At 42.4% G+C, this 18,045-nt stretch overlaps 1 protein-coding gene across 1 annotated transcript in view; it reads left to right on the plus strand.

Annotated features, from left to right (window-relative positions):
• The window catches only part of LOC126235320 (retinal guanylyl cyclase 2), a 456,575-nt gene that overhangs the window by 299,862 nt on the left and 138,668 nt on the right, over positions 1-18,045 (plus strand). The window contains exon 10 of the mRNA XM_049944043.1: positions 2,167-2,359. Coding sequence (XP_049800000.1) covers positions 2,167-2,359 — 193 coding nt within the window. The remainder of the gene's footprint in view (positions 1-2,166; positions 2,360-18,045) is intronic.

Below are 18,045 nucleotides of genomic sequence, written 5' to 3' on the forward strand. Positions count from 1 at the left end.
TTTTGTCCGATGACAGTCGCCAGATAGTCAGTGTTTTGTTCTTAGTTGCACCTAGTTACTCGAGCAAACATGGCTGGCGCAAGGCTTACATTTGATTAAAGGAAGTCAGTTTTGACGTGGTATTTTAAGTACGAAAACAGTAATGAGGTTCAACGGCAATGGCGAAATGAGTGTCAAACAGAGCCACCGACACGTTTAACGATTCGTCGCATTCGAGACAAATTTGAAGCCGAAAGCTGTGTTAAAGATGTACACAAACAACGATCTGGACGACCTGTAACAGTAACAAGTCCAGCTAATTCCCGTCTTGTGTTACAACAATTCACTCGCTCACCACAAAAGTCTGTGAGACAGTGTGCCCGTGAAACTGGAGTGAGTCGCTCAAGTGTTCGGCGAATTTTGAAGACAGAAAAGTGGAAGTGCTACATCCCACGTTTGCTACACGCAATGAACGAGGACGACGCAGATCGTAGAATGGAGTACTGCGAGTGGTTTACTAACATAGTGCGCAACGATGAAGAGTTTGCAGAGATGATTGTGTGGTCTGATGAGGCACAGTTCAATCTCAATGGTACAGTAAATCGCCACAATTGCATCTACTGGGCCGCCGAAAATTCGAACGGCCATGTAGACAAAGCCGTGAATTTTCCAGGAGTAAATGTGTGGTGTGGGTTGTCTTACCGGGGTTTGATTCGTTCATTCTTCTTTGACGTCACAGTTACCGGTGAAGTGTACCTTCAGAAGCTTCAGACATCCATTTTATCTGTCATCCGAGACTTGTATCGAGACGAAAGAGTTTACTTTCAACAAGATGGTGCCCCAGCCCACTACCAAAAACGTGTTAGCGCGTATCTCCACGAAAATCTACCAGGAAGATGGATAGACCGTAGAGGTGCTGTGGAGTATCCACCACGTTCCCCAGACCTAACTCCTCTGGACTTTTACGTGTGAGGAAAACTAAAGGACTCCCTTTATCGAAAAATGCCACGCACATTGGGTGAACCTCGAAAATCCATCGTACATTCAAGTGAAAATATCCAACTGAACACGTAACAGTCAGTAGTTCGTGCTGCAGTTCGACGATATCGTTTGTGTGTGGATGTTAATGGTGACCATTTCGAACACCTACAATGATATTTTTAAGTTGGACTTTAAGCTACACTTTCACAAAAAATGAGACAACTCCGACAGTTCGTTTGCAAGTTATGAACTCTTAAACAATGGATACATTTTTTTTTGGACCCTCTGTATATTTAACGATATTGATCTGACAATCTATTATTATTATATTGATGATTTTTCGGCTAGGAACCTCTGTATGCAACTGAATAAAGGCATCATTTGTTTTGCCAGACGTGTTTTGCCTCTTTATTCAGGCATCTTCAGTGGGTGGGACCGAGCGAGGGGGCGCAGTGGTTAGAACACTGGACTCGCATTCGGGAGGACGATGGTTCAAAGCCGCGTCCGGCCACCCTGATATAGGTTTTCCGTGATTTCCCAAAATCGCTTCAGGCAAATGTCGGTATGGTTCCTTTGAAAGGGCAAGGCTGGCTACCTTCCCCATCCTTCTCTAATCCAATGGGACCGACGACCTCGATGCTTGGTCCCTTCCCCCAAATCAACCAACCAACCTACATTCAGTGGGTGGGTGTGCTGACATTGCTCTGCATGTGATCTTGCTGTACTAATAGCGAAGCTGTTGTTCTGCTTGTAGCATTACAGAGTTTTCGGCACAAGAGACATCATGTTAACATAACTACTGAGAAACTGACTGGAGTGAGAAGGTCTAAGAGCAGACCCACTCACCCTCTTGAGGTACAGGCGAATCCAGAGGGCGGGGAGATTGGCTATGGGGCTCCACGGAAAACTTCCCCTTCCCCGCCAAAAACTACACTGTTTCTTCAAAAAAAAAAAAATTCTTTGCATCACAGGTTTAGATTAACAGTTTCGAAAATCCGCCCTCACTCCTCCCCAAACACGGAACTCCTGGATTCGACTCTGTAATTTTAAAGGAAATGAGGAGCTCTTTGAGTAAATGTTCCTCAAAGTTGCTAAAAATCGGAACTTTTGGACGGGGATGGCTCCTGTGTGACATGTAGTGATTTCTAAGCTATATGGGTACAGAAAATGCTGTGCGGTAACAGTGAGTGGGTGTTTTGTTTGTAGCTCAGTGGCGGACAAGCTGAAGCTGGGTATGCCGGTGGACCCGGAGGACTTCCGCGAGGTGACGATATACTTCTCGGACATCGTGGGCTTCACCACCATATCCGCCTACTCGACGCCGTTCCAAGTCGTCGACCTGCTCAATGACCTCTACACGTGTTTCGACGCTACAATAAACGCCTACAACGTCTACAAGGTAGGTGACATTTCTCTTTCCTTAATCGGAAATTTGTATATGATAATTCACGGGTACCAGGTATATTCAATAACCATTTTTTGAATGTAGTCTCAAAAGTGTCAAGGATTTTAGCAGAAAAACCTGTGCATTAGCTAACTTGTATTTAAGACTTATCCGCTTACCATTATACTGCTACACAACCACTGAATGATTCGAAAAAAATCGATACTGTAGTCACTTCTGAAGATACCGTCCAGTACCCACAAAAATTTCTCAATTCACTGAATCGAGCTAGCTTTCCGCTACACAGTTTGAGGCTTAAAGTCGGCGCTCCTGTAATGCTGACATGCAATGTCAATCATACGAAACTCTGTAAATTATGAGAAATACTTTTACCAAAGCTACTCTTCTTACAAATTCAGCAGCTCGAGACGTCACTATCATATCCCCCATAACAATGACCCCAACCAGTTCACCCATTCATTTTAAGCAACTTCAAATCTCATTCAGGTTTAGTGTGCAGTAACAATAATCAAGACTCAAGGTCAGACCTTCAAATACGTTGGAGCTGATTCACGATCAGTGTTTTTCGCGTGGCCACTTGTATGTAGCCCTACATTTTCACGCAATTTGGGTGCATAGATCCTGAGAAATCAGTACCCAGAACAACCACCTCTGGCCATCATAACGGCCTTGATACACCTGTACATTGAGTCAAACAGAGCTTGGATGGTGTGTACAGGTACAGCTGCCCATGCAGCTTCAACACGATACCACAGTTCATCAAGAGTAGTCACTGGCGTATTGTGACGAGCCAGTTGCTCGGCCACCATTGACCAGACGTTTTCAATTGGTATGAGATCTGGAGAATGTGCTGGCCAGGGCACCAGTCGAACATTTTCTGTATCCAGAAAGGTCCGTACAGGACCTGCAACATGCGGTCGTGCATTATCCTGCTGAAATGTAGGGTTTCGCAGGGATAGAATGAAGGGTAGAGCCACGTGTCGTAACACAGCTGAAATGTAACGTCCACTGTTCAAAGTGCCGTCAATGCGAACAAGATGTGACCGAGACGTGTAAACAATGGCACCCCATACCAACACGCCGGGTGATACGCCAGTATGGCGATGACGAATACACGCTTCCAATGTGCGTTCACCGCGATGTCGCCAAACACGGATGCGACCATCTTGATGGTGTAAACAGAACCTGGATTTATCTGAAAAAATGACGTTTTGCCATTCGTGCACCCAGGTTCGTCGTTGAGTACACCATCGCAGGCGCTCCTGTCTGTGATGCAGCGTCAGGGGTAACCGAAGCCATGGTTTCCGAGCTGATAGTCCATGCTGCTGCAAACGTCGTCGAACTGTTCGTGCAGATGGTTGTTGTCTTGCAAACGTCCCCATCTGTTGACTCAGGGATCGAGACGTGGCTGCACGATCCGTTACAGCCATGCAGATAAGATGCCTGTCATGTCGACTGCTAGTGATACGAGCCCGTTGGAATCCAGCACGACGTTCCGTATTACCTTCCTGAACCCACAGATTCCATATTCTGCTAACAGTCATTGGATCTCGAGCAACGCGAGCAGCAGTGTCGCGATACGATAAACCGCAATCGCGATTGGCTACAATCCGACGTTTATCAAAGTCGGAAACGTTTCAGCAGGCAACGCCAGTCAACTGCTGTTTGCGTTTGAGAAATCGGTTGGAAACTTTCCTCATGTCAGCACGTTGTAGGTGTCACCACCGGCCCCAACCTTGTCTGAATGCTCTGAAAAGGTAATCATCTGCATATCACAGCATCTTCTTCCTGTGGGTTAAATTTCGCGTCTGTAGCACGTCATCGTCGTGGTGTAGCAATTTTAATGGCCAGTAGTGTACTTAGCGAATCACAATTTGGATTTCAAAAGGGTTGCTCAGTTCATTGTCTATACATTCCCTTCTTATTTCCCTTGCTTAAAATATAAAAAAATACACGGGCACAAGCGCGCACACATATAAGAAGCAAACAAAATAATATTAAAGTACGTACAGACACCACAACACAAACAAAAGACGAATGAAAAACACATGGCAACACTTTACGTACTAAACAGACAAAACCAGAACACAGTCAATTTCAAGTTTCTGCTTTCTTGTTGTTGTGTACGACGCGAGCCACTCGTTAGCTGTATCCTTAATTCCAATAAATCTCAGGTTTCATTACAAAACGTTGTGACTTAAATAGCGTAGTTTCTTGAAGAGGTGTCACAAAATACCTACCGATGCTAATCTGTTATTTACGCATTCTGGGTACCGTAGCCCAATGTAGTACAACTTCAGGATGGCACGTGTACGCTACTAAATTCTGAAATAGTAAGTACAAACAAATAGTAATTTAATCTCACGAAACTTGGACTACAAAAAGTTGCTTCTCACGTAACAAATAGAGAAAAACAAAAAATTGTAACGTAGTAACGAATCAGTAAGTATTATATAACGCAGTTATTATGCAGGGCGTTCAAGGACATCCAATGACACCACACTAGACTCGCCACCCCATTCCATGCGTGGAGGGCGGGGGGCAACTTTGAAATCTTCAAATGAACCCCTATTTTTTACTGCAGATTACGATTCAATGGCAAAATCTACATACGTTTTGTCGGAAGCATTTTCTTCGTTTCGCCACAGATGGCAACGTAACCGGAGGAATACACATTCTTAATTTACAACATGCCACTCAATGGCTCTCGAACATCCAGTGGCACGCGGAACCCCACTTCCGTGCTGCGAGGGTAGGGCAGGCCAGTGGAAACCCCATTCGCAACGTTCTATTCCTCGGACATATCGAACAAGGGACTGTTCGACGCATCACTGTGGCCGTGACTATAGGTGAACGCTATCCTACTTTTCCAATTAGAGGAAATGTTCAAACGTAGTACCCCCAACTTCATTACGCTTAGTGATCCGCTTTTAAGATGTCCATACACAGGACAGAGGCATATCTGCGGGAATGTGAGCACAGGCGTTTCTGATGCGTTCGACCATGTCTTCACGACCTGTTGGCACTTGATGGTACACCTTATCTCTTAAATACTGTATTTCCACAGAAAGAAATCGAGCGACGTCAAATTCGATGACGTAGCGAGCATATTATTAGGGCCACCTCCGCGCGATCCACCGGCCATTGTAAACACGGTCTAATACCTCCCGTTCTTCAGTTGCGTAAAGCGCTGGGCAGCCGTCTTGCTGAAACCACATACGTTGTCCAACGTCCAGTGTAACATCCTACAGTAGTGCTGGTACTTCCTGTCCGAAAAACGTTTCCATCCATTCAACGTGCCGTCGATAAAATGCAGACAAATGAGCTTGTTCCCCATGGCGCCACATCATACGTTAACCGACCATGGACTTGATGGTCAACTTGCTGTAACCAGCAGGGATTGTCTCCACTTTTATGCCGGTTTACGCTACCACGATTTGTAAATGTAGACTCTTCGGAAAACAATACCTCGGCAAAGAACGTGGGGTCGTCTGTATTTGTTGACGTGCCCATTCACAAAAGACCATCCGGTTATGGAAACCGGAACCATGAAGTTCTTTCGCTATGACATGTGGTATGAATTATACTTACGACGATGCAGTAGTATGGCAACACTACCTACGTACATACCAGAATCGCGGTCTAACTCCCAGGCGCTTATACGTGGGTTGTGGTGGACTGCCACTAGTACAGCTATTTCATTAGCTTCTCCTGTCACACGTTTGCTTTGTTTCCTTTTGCCTGTCTGTACGCTGCCATCAGAAATAAAGAAGTTAACAGTCTTGTAAAATAACAACAGAGGACGAGCTTTCTCTGGAACACGCTCGGCTTACAAGGCAAGAGCAGCCTCAACATTTCTCCTACATTCTCCGTAAATCATGATGATTTCAGTTTTTTCTTCTGTGGTTGCAACATTCGTCGTGCACTTGCAAACCTCTTCTCCAAATGACAGGCAGTGTGCAGGCGATAAACACTGCGTAAGTATTTTAATGTTTAGAGCCGCTGTCTCTTCTACGTATGAACGATCGTGAGCTCTGTTCGCAGCGTATTGCCTGTTGTGATACGTCGTAGTTCACTACACGGCCACAGTGGCACGTCGAGTAGTCCCCTGTTCGATATGTCGGAGGAATACAAAGTTGGGAATGGGGTTGGCAATTAGAAGCTATGAAATACTGGTCTGTCCAATCCTCGCAGCATGGAGGAGGGGGTCTCATGTGCCATTGGATATTCTAGGGCAGCTGAGTAGCATGTCGTAAATTACGACTGTGTACCCACTTCTATTCCCCCGATTACAGCGCCATCTGTCGCGAAACGAAGAAAATGCTTCAGACAAAACGTATGTACATTTTACAGTAGTATCGTAACCTGCAATAAAAAACGGGGGTTCCCATCTAAGATATCAAATTTCCTCCCCCCGCCGCCTACACATGAGTGGGGTGGGTGGTCAAGTGTGGTATCGTTAGATGTTCCCCTCTAAGACAAACTAATTGGACTTATAACATTTTTGGTCCGATGTGTGGTATTCGAGATATTTCAGTGCCTTCAGTTAAAATGAACACCCTGTATACTGGCCCGTGGTGGCTCTCTGGATATCTACCCTCGCTTTCTGTTTCGATCTATGGTCGTCTGTTGCCATTACAGCGTCATCTGTGGCGAAACGAAGAAAATGCTTCAGACAAAACATATGATGCGCTCTTGCGAAAAGTGAAGTGGTCGCTGGGTCGTCGATTTAGCCTGCGTCGGCAGTACTTGGGGTGGGTTGTGGATTATCCGGAGAGCCCAGGCGCTCGGGGACCGTTGGCGGCTGTTGTTAAATGGACTTGGTTCAGATTCGTGCCAGTTGGAGAGTTAATGCTGTCAGTGTGGACTCTGGAATTATTTTAATGTGATTTTCCTGTGCTTACGTCGTTTCATTTGAACATGTTTTCTGGCCTCTAATTCTGCAGGTGTGTTTGCCCTGACATTGATTTAAGTGCAGTTTGCTGTTTGCTCCTGAACTCTGAATTCATACTCGTGATATATTGCGCGGGTCTGCGTTACAATCTGTTAAGTTCGGAGTGGTGCTGAATAGTAATTTAAGCTATCCGCACCAGAGTTTTGAGTTGTTTCTCTGACATTGTTACCTTGAACATCTGTGATCTTCTAGAGGCTTGTGTTGTTCTACACTGTCTCAGTACAGGCATTTAGTCTCTTCCAGGCAGCACTGTACAGGGTGAGTACAAAGTGTTGCCTTCATTATAACAATTTATAACAGAATAACCGTTTGACATAATAATTTACGTTAGATGCCGTTACTAGTTTTTTCAAAGACCACTTACGTTAGTAGACCTCAACGTGTGTTCCCTTGGTAGCTCGGAGAATGTCGAGGCGGTATTCCAGTTCCCGCCAGGTGTTTTGTAACATGTGTTCTGCCACAGTAACCACAGCAGCTTGTATCCTAGCCTCCAGTTCGTCGACGTCAGCAACTGGTGTGACGAAGACTCTGTCCTTGATATAGCCCCAGAAAAAAAAGTCAAGGGGCGTAATGTCTGGAAAGCAGTGTGGCCAGGGTGTTGGACACCGTTCCGTCCAATCCACCGATTCGGAAATGGTTCATCCAGTAAATCACGCACTATCGAAGCCCAGTTGGGGGTGCTCCAGCTTGCTGGAAAAGTGTCTGTGGTTGATATTCTTCTAACTGTGTGGCAATGAACTGTTGCAAAACGCCTAAGTAAATGTTAGCGGTAATGGATTTTTCCGCGAAGAAAAACGTTCCAAAAACCTTGTTATGCATGAGGCCGCACCAAACATTCGCTTTTTCGCTCTCTCGCTGCAACTGTACAGTAGCATGTGGAGACTCTGAACCCCATATACGGGCATATGCCTATTTACCATTCCACTGACATGAAAGGTGGATCCATTGGTAAAGCATATGCGATTTAAGTAATCGTTAGCGCCATCAATCCTGTTGAGAATCTCAGTTGCAAATTCAGCACGTGTCAACAAATCATTCGGTTGCAAGACCTGCACGATTTGCACTTTGTAAGCAGGCAACCTCAGCCTTTCATGAAGAATCTTCAACATACTTGCTTACGGTATTTCAAGTTCACGTGATGCTTGACGAGTTGATTTAGACGGACTCCGTTGAAAAGATTGCCGAACACGATCAACAGTTGCATCACTCACACGAGGCCTGCCACTTAGAGGACGATCTTCAACGCTGCCTGTTTCGTTAAACTTTGCATACCATCACTTTACTGATTTAGCGTCAGGAGGGCTGCGCCCATAAGAAGCCCGAAATTTACGCTGAACACTGATGGGGGATTTCGTTTCGTGAAACCAAAGCACACATTGCGCTTTCTCCTGCTTCGACCCATTTCGACAGCAACTAACGTGACGGAACAGACCGCGTCGGTGTTGTGGAGCACTAGCACCATCTATTGGTCGCAACAACTAGTAACACTAACCTATGTAACGGCATCAAATGTAACTTATTATGTCAAACGGTTATTCTGTTATAAATTTTTATAATCAGGGCTAGACTTTGTGCGCACCCTGTATATTGCCCAGCAGAGGTCGTATTCGAAAGCTTTGTTATTCCCCCAGATATTTTCTGGGGAGTTTGGGTCTTGCCTCTGCACCGGATAGACAATGACTGTGAGACAGATTTATTATTGGCTATGGTTTTGACCCAAGCGTTTTAAGATTTAAATTTCCTTGGGTTGTTCACTTGATTTGACTGTGGTCGCCTCTCCCCCCCATGTGTTTGTAATTTATACCTGGTACACTCAGTTGAAACCGTCTCGCCCGACTTAGGGGTTCACTGGGATGCTCTGGGCTTAGTTGCGTCAATTTGATTGTGTGCACGTGATTGGGGTCTCCGTAATTTAATATTTACTCCGTACTCCAGGTGTCTACGCTAAATTTGATTACTTGTGGACCATGTTTTGCTATGCGGGGGCGTGAGTGTGTTAGCCTGGCTGGGGCTTGTGGTTCTTGTTCCGTACGTCCGTAGTCGAGCGGTCGGGCTATCGCGGCATTAACTGTGCCTACCGTTGTGTGCGACGATGTTATGGGAGGCCACTCCGTGCACAGAATTCGTATACAACATAAGCTTTATTTGTTTTGTTCTACCCATCAGAGTCTTTGACACAATTTTGGAATGATTTGTTTAATAGCTTGTGCTCTCCAAATGGTCACTAAATTGTGTGTTAAAGAAACTTTGACACAATTTTGGAGTGTTTGCTTTAATAGCTTGTGCTCTCCAAACGGTCACTAAATTGTGTGTTAAAGAAAAGGATTTTAATTTTGTAAATTATCATTCCTTTGGGTTGTATACTGAGATTGGCACCTTTTTCTTACTGTTGTTGTATTTTTATATTCTTAAAATAAAAAACGTTCGTATGTTAATACTTTCGTAAGACTGGTGGTGGTCATGACGAATTTCGCCCGAGGCGTTCACTAACGGTACTGGTGTCTCTTGCCCCCGCTAACAGCGATTATCACATATTGTTCAAAATTATTTTCATAGGCAGAGGTCGTGATCCCTTCGTCTCAATAGATCGAGTGCTTGCCCATTATTATCATCACACTGTTACTTCTACGGGCGTATTATTATTAGTGTGATTGCGACCCTTGCGGTTGTTATCTGTTCTAAATAAATTTTGGGAATTATCATTATTTGTTCGACCCTTTGTCAACTGCTAGAACTGTTATTAATTGGTTCACGTGAAGCATTACGTACTGATCTTTGGCCCTCTGAGGCGTTGTTGTTAAGGTCATCCAAATAAATTTTGAAGTTCTTTTAAATTAAGTTATTGTTGTTCTATCTGAAAGCTTTATATTGTGAATTGTTGTTTTAAAATCGCAAACTTTGTTTGAGTTTAAAGAACCCTTATATTTTCAGTAAAGTATATTACTTGTTTTAATTCTGAAATATTTTATGAATAAATAAAGTTGAGTGCAATAAATGGTGCATGATGAGCGAAATCCTGAGATCCAGTTCTTTCACTCAAATCCTTATCTGTGATCTTGGGACGCCGAGGTTTCCCCGTTATATATACAAAAACAGGCATACCATTGAAGAGGATTCACAAATAACTATGCGAAAGGCGCGTGGCACAATATACGAGGCCAGTTCAATAAGTAATGCAACACATTTTTTTTCTGAAACAGGGGTTGTTTTATTCAGCATTGAAATACACCAGGTTATTCCCCAATCTTTTAGCTACACAACACTATTTTTCAACGTAATCTCCATTCAATGCTACGGCCTTACGCCACATTGAAATGAGGGCCTGTATGCCTGCACGGTACCATTCCACTGGTCGATGTCGGATCCAACGTCGTACTGCATCAATAACTTCTTCATCATCCGCGTAGTGCCTCCCACGGATTGCGTCCTTCATTGGGCCAAACATATGGAAATCCGACGGTGCGAGATCGGGGCTGTAGGGTGCATGAGGAAGAACAGTCCACTGAAGTTTTGTGAGCTCCTCTCGGGTGCGTTGTCATGAAGAAGGAGAAGTTCGTTCAGATTTTTGTGCCTACGAACACGCTGAAGTCGTTTCTTCAATTTCTGAAGAGTAGCACAATACACTTCAGAGTTGATCGTTTGACCATGGGGAAGGACATCGAACAGAATAACCCCTTCAGCGTCCCAGAAGACTGTAACCATGACTTTACCGGCTGAGGGTATGGCTTTAAACTTTTTCTTGGTAGGGGAGTGGGTGTGGCGCCACTCCATTGATTGCCGTTTTGTTTCAGGTTCGAAGTGATGAACCCATGTTTCATCGCCTGTAACAATCTTTGACAAGAAATTTCCACCCTCAGCCACATGACGAGCAAGCAATTCCGCACAGATGGTTCTCCTTTGCTCTTTATGGTGTTCGGTTAGACAACGAGGGACCCAGCGGGAACAAACCTTTGAATATCCCAACTGGTGAACAATTGTGACAGCATTACCAACAGAGATGTCAAGTTGAGCACTGAGTTGTTTGATGGTGATCCGTCGATCATCTCGAACGAGTGTGTTCGTACGCTCCGCCATTGCAGGAGTCACAGCTGTGCACGGCCGGCCCGCACGCGGGAGATCAGACAGTCTTGCTTGACCTTGCGGCGATGATGACACACGCTTTGCCCAACGACTCACCGTGCTTTTGTCCACTGCCAGATCACCGTAGACATTCTGCAAGCGCCTATGAATATCTGAGATGCCCTGGTTTTCCGCCAAAAGAAACTTGATCACTGCCCGTTGTTTGCAACGCACATCCATTACAGACGCTATTTTAACAGCTCCGTACAGCGCTGCCACCTGTCGGAAGTCAATGAAACTATACGAGACGAAGCGGGAATGTTTGAAAATATTCCACAAGAAATTTCCGGTTTTTTCAACCAAAATTGGCTGAGAAAAAAAATGTGTTGCATTACTTATTGAACTGCCCTCGTACCTTCCAGTTAGTTGCATTAGACGAAACACATCTCCACGAATATAGGAGCAATTAAGCAACAACGAAAAACATAAAAAATATGACAATTTATTCATTAAAATTGTCCTTCTCTCTGGATGAAGTGAGTAATAACTCTTGGCAACCTTTGATAACTTACCCTCTCTCTTTCCTAGCGCTCATCCCGTCATACGGGGTCCGGTGCTTTTATAAGGGACAGAAATCGTGTGTGCCATCTATATGTGAATCATGCGCCCTTTTCTCCGTGCCTTATCATACTTTACCTGTTCTGTGTGTGTGTGTGTGTGTGTGTGTGTGTGTGTGTGTGTGTAAGGCGAAGATGGGGCTTGCCTGACCGAGGGTGAAACACTCAGGATGGCCAGTGTATTATACCAACAGCCGTTAATACGACGCGCAGGTTCGAACGGTGCTGGCTCAGTCTCCTGTCTCGGAAACAAGCGCGCTGTGCGTTAGGCCTTTAACCCCATTGGTTTTTCCCTGAAGCCACCATTTTATTAGTTTTTGTAAGTATCTGTCCCTCTCAGAAGAAACCACCGACGCCACTGCAAGACAGAGACCTCTAGTGGTACACTGACTTACTTTTACCGATGTAGTGCATTGTAGCATCACAACGTTCAAATCAACAGTCAGCGTGAACATAGTGCTATGTTACAGTAGGAGAAAGTGGCATGTGGTTTTTGTAGTGATCCTGATGAGGAGATAACTGGCAGTGAAAGTAAGTATATCTAAAGTTATTGTACTGTAAATCTGAGTTTGTACTGCTTTTATGAGCGGATGGAGCAGTACATACTTTTGAAATAAATTTATTAAATTATAGGCATATTTTTGCTTGTTGCTTTGGACTATAATTTGACTTAGACATTATGAGTTCATGAAAGTTTCGAAATGTGGGTTTGTATCTAGGAAAAATGCGATACTGCTTTCAAATATAACTCAGGAAATGATGGGTGGCTGAAAGTGATGCCACCTCCTTTAAACAACTGGTTGTTTACTTTTCACTAAGTTCTTATATTAGCTGCATATTGTTTTGGTATTGTTGGGGCCTTGAGTCCGAAGACTGGTTTGGTGCAGCTCTCCATGCTGCTCTATCCTGTGGAAGCCTCATCATCTTCGAATAACTATTACACCCTACATCCTTCTGAATCTGCGTACTATATTCATCTCTTGGTCTACCTCTACGATTTCACCCCTCTCACTTCCCGCCATTACTAAATTAGTGACCCCCTGATGTTTTAAAATGTGTCCTATAAAACGACTCCTTCTTCTAGTCTGGTTGTGCTACAAATTTCCTCTCTTTCCAATTCTATTCAGTACCTCCTCATTAGTTAGCGTTCTACCTATCTCATATCTAGCATCTTCTGTACAACCACAATTCAAAAGTCTCTATTCTCGTCTTGGCTAAAATATTTATCGTCCATGTTTCACATCCATATATGGCTACACTCCATGCAAATACTTTCAGAAAAGGCTTCCTAACACTTAATTCTATATTAGATGTTAACAAATTTCTCTTCTTCAGAAACGCTTTTCTTGCCATTATCAGTCCACATTTTATATCATCTGTACTTCTGCCAGCAGCAGTTACCGTGCCGCCCAAACAGCAAACCTATCTGGCCCACTACTTTAAGTATCTCGTTTGCTAATCTAATTTTCTGAGCAGCACCTGATTTGATACTACTGCATTCCATTATCTTGTTTCGCTTTCATTGGTGTTCATCTTATATCCCATCTTTCAAGACACTGTCCATTCTGTTCTTCTGTCTTTTGCTGTCTCTGACAGAATTACAATGTCTTCAGCAAACCTCAAAGTTTTTATTTCTTATCCCTGAACTTTAATTCCTATTCCAAATTTTTCTTTGGTTTCCTTCACTGCTAGCTCAATGTACAGATTGAGTAACATCGAGGATAAGCTACAACCCTGCCTCATTCCCTTCTCAACTACTGTTTGCCTCAATCCAAAGGGCCCGGGTTCGATTCCTGGCTGGGTCGGAGATTTTCTCCGCTCAGGGACTGGGTGTTGTGTTGTCCTAATCATCATCATTTCATCCCCATCGACGCGCAAGTCGCCCAAGTGGTGTCAAATCGAAAGACTTGCACCAGGCGAGCGGTCTACCCGACGGGAGGCCCTCGTCACACGCCATTTCCATTTTTTCATGCCCCTCAACTCTTATAACTGCCATCTGGTGTCTTTACAAATTGTAAATAGCCTTTCGGTCCCTGTATTTTACCCCTGCCACCTTCAGAATTTGAAAGAGAGTATTCCAGTCAACATTTTCAAAAGCTTTCTCTAAATCTACAAATGTTACAACCGTAGGTTTATCTTTCCTTAAGCTATCTTCTAAAATAAGAAGTACAGTCAGTATTGCCTCACGTGTTTCTACATCTCTCTGAAATCTTAACTGGTCTTCCCCGAGGTCGACTTCTATCACTTTTTCCATTCGTGATAGTATTTTACAATCATGACTTATTAAGCTGATGGTTCGGTGATATTCAAACCTGTCAGCACGTGCTTGTTTTGGAATTAAAATAATAATGTTGTTATTGAAATCTGAAGGTATATCCCCTGTCTCATACACCAAATGAGAGAATTTTGTCACGGCTGAGTGTCCCAAGGGTATCAGTAGTTTTGACGGAATGTCATCTAGTATAGGCTTTGTTTTGACTGAAGTCTTTCAGTGCTCTGTCAAATTTTTCACGCAGTATCATATTTCCCATCTCATCTTCATCTACATCCTCCTCCATTTATATAATGCTGCCCACAAATACATCTCATTTATATAGACCCTCTATATACTCCTTCCACCTTTCAGATTTTCTTCTTTTTGTTCAGGAGCTCTTGATCATCAAACAGATGCTTCTACTTTTCCGAAGACCTCTTTAATTTTCCTGTAGATGGTAGTTGCATAGTATGGTAATAAAGGTTACTTTTTTATCAACGTACTACTTCTGATTGCAAGCTCTGAGCTGTAATAATAAATGAACTGTCGTATTGTGAAGGCAAAACTGCATTGTAATAATAGTTAATTGTCATAATGAAAAGGGAAACATTTCATATTGTAAAAGTTATCAATCTGACTGCAAAAATTTTGAACAGTATAAACTGCCTGAATAATGAACTTTGACATGAAACCTACAGTAATTAGTTTCGCGAAACTTATCACAATAACTGTCTCTGAGTAACATAAGTTGGCCCTGATTGAATAAATAAAGAAACATCAAAATATTTAGTCCTTACCTCAATTCAGCGCAAATCTGAATAATAGTCCTTCACAAAATCAGTTTCCATTACAATCTTGATATAATCATGTTTGAAACATAAGATTGCCATTGCTTCCTCACTCTAACACAGCTTAACATTGTCTGCTTCCTCGCTCTAACACAGCTTAACAGCATCTGCCCACTGCGCCCTCGCACACATCGGAGATAATAACCCAACTTCCGTGATACAGCTGTACAACACTGGACATAAACAGTTGCATAACTGAAAATAAGTAAATATCATTGCTGGACATAAACATATTGTTACAAGTATAGTTGTTGTATAGTATTTGCCAAATAGTAGGGTACACTCATAGTAGTGCAAACTGATTTACATTTGTGGACTGTTAGTACAGATAATCGATAATAGAGTATAATGTAACTGTTAGTACAGAGAATCGATAATAGAGTATAATGTAACGGCCTGTAGGTAATAAACCAATTGCAAAGCACTCTACAATCTATCCAAAATATAAGACAAATAAAGCAAAGTATGATTTGCTTATATCATTCTTGAAAAGACAAAACCATGACTATGGAAAATGATAAGACACAAATTAGGTGTAGAAGTATCATTTGTGTGAGTATGTTGTCTGTCAAGCTGTGTACGTGTTTCCTAATTCATTCAGTACATATAAGAAAATCATAGCTTGCACAAGAACAAATAGTCAAGATAATGCAGTAAATTATTATTAGGCAAGAAAAAAAGTCATAGTATATAGTAGTAATTAGATCAGAAATGTACATTGCCATAAGATGTAACGTGGTTTTAGCCCGCTGTGTTGCTCCCATAGAGACAAAAAAAAATTACCAGGTATATTCAGGGCTACACAAAAAATTTCAGAGTCAACTGCATATCGCAAAAAGGAACTTCAGCATAGTAGCAAATAAGATGTAGAGCAGTTATTATTGTCAACTTGCCCCGACTGATCCAAACTCATCTTTTATACTTACAACCAAGAAATATCATGACATGAAATAAAAATCGACTTAAACGAAAACGGGGTCCCTGAGCCCTAACCATTACCTCAATATTCATCATCATCATCATCTCATAAGTAACTTCACATAGCACATCACATACATAAGCCAGATAAATCATAATCATATACCTCACTAAATATCATCAGTAACCATCATCATCAAATACACAAATATGCAATAAACTTCATAATACAAATCATCTGAAATACAGCAAAATAAACTTCGTTGTCTTGTCTACATCAGTTGTCTCCCACACGAAAAACACTCCATAGCTATAAGTATAAAACATCCAATGCTGTACACAAAACACTTGCAATGACAATAGATCCTGAGAAAAAGAAATTGTAGCTCTGAGCAAATATTCCTTCTGACAGCAGGCAAAAGTGTATGAAAGCAACAGGCTGTAGATAGCATCAGATAAAGTGCCAGACCAACTTTATAAGATAAGAAAAGACAAATAAGCTGTAACGATATCAGCCCGGTAGAAATGCAGATCACAGTGTAAGTGTGTTGCCTGTAAATCTGTGTATGTGTCTCCTATTCATAGAACTCTGTGACAAGTCACAAAATCAGGGAAAACCGAACATTATAAAACACTAAATAACAAAATAGGATGTGGTCATACCAATCCGATAGTAAACAAATTCTCAGTGTAGGTAAGTTGTCTATAAAGTTGTGTGAATGTGTCCTATTCGTGAAATTCTTTGACATTCATAATACGGTGTACCAGACGATATTTCTCTTTGAAGAAAGAAAATGCAGGCGGTTGATATCTTGTTCCTCGCTAGAGTTGTTAAAATCCAGCCCTGCTTTATGTCTGTTTAAGAAATCGATGCCCAGAATAACTTCAGTTGTTAACAATGGAACGATAGAAAGTTGGCGAAATATGTGTGACCTTGAGTAGAAAATTGTAAATGAAAATTGTAAATGAGTTTGATATTGGACTTCAACACTTTTACCAGGTACTGTACCATTTATTTTGATTATATTGAGAGGTAACATCAGACAAGAATCATCAGAATTGCAGCGGTTGAATGCTGCGTCACTCATGGCAGTAACGGGAGAACCAGAATACAGAACTGCTTCTAATACGTGTTTGCCAACTTGTTTCACGTAACAGTAAATCCCTGTCCTCTAAGCAAATCATAAGCTTTCATAATGTGTGCAAAATGCGATGTACCCGGAGCTGGCGCGGCGTCGGCATCATCTGACGCCTGGTCCGCTGGTCATTGTTGCGTAGCATCTGTACCGTCCGGTGCGTTGGCAAATGCGACTACAGTGATTTGAACAATGCGCTGGAGTTCTGAATGATTTTGATTACCTTGTCGCGGATGAAAATATGAATCTGGTTCATTTAAGCATAAAGACTGCTTGTTATTAAAGTGCCATTTTTTCCTGAAATTATGATTGAAATTTCTATTTCCCTGCTTATTCCCATTGTGACCTTGAAAATGCTGGGCATTGCCATAATAGTTTTGCTGTTGTCTGTATTTACGGAAAGCGATTCTGTGTGAGAAATTATTACTAGAATCATTTTGTGAGAATGATTGTTGCTCTGACAGCTGTTGCGGCAAAGGCTGATTTATGTGTTGTCCGGAATTAACATACTGCTGACTAGACTGTTGAAAATTGTGATTGTGCTGTTGGTTGTTATTAGGAAGACTTTGGTTCTGCTGAAAATCTCGTTGCTAACTACCATTAAAATTCTTGTTGTTGTTGTCAAAATTTCTGTTACGTCTTTCATTTACAAAGTAGTTACTCTTATTGTGATTGAAAGAAGTACCTGAATGACTATCGTTGTGCTTGTAGTGAAAACTGCGGTGGTTGTTAGAAAAGTTATTATTAATTTTCTGCTGAGAAAACGACTGATCAATTTCTTGTATGTTAGATGTCTGTTGGCCTGCTTTTAACGCACTTTTCAGATTTCCTGGAAGTTTCGAAATGCAGAGGTGAATAAAACTGACGGACTGAATGATTCAGTTAAATGCTGGT

Source organism: Schistocerca nitens, chromosome 2, assembly GCF_023898315.1.
Source record: "Schistocerca nitens isolate TAMUIC-IGC-003100 chromosome 2, iqSchNite1.1, whole genome shotgun sequence".
Classification (NCBI taxonomy): domain Eukaryota; kingdom Metazoa; phylum Arthropoda; class Insecta; order Orthoptera; family Acrididae; genus Schistocerca; species Schistocerca nitens.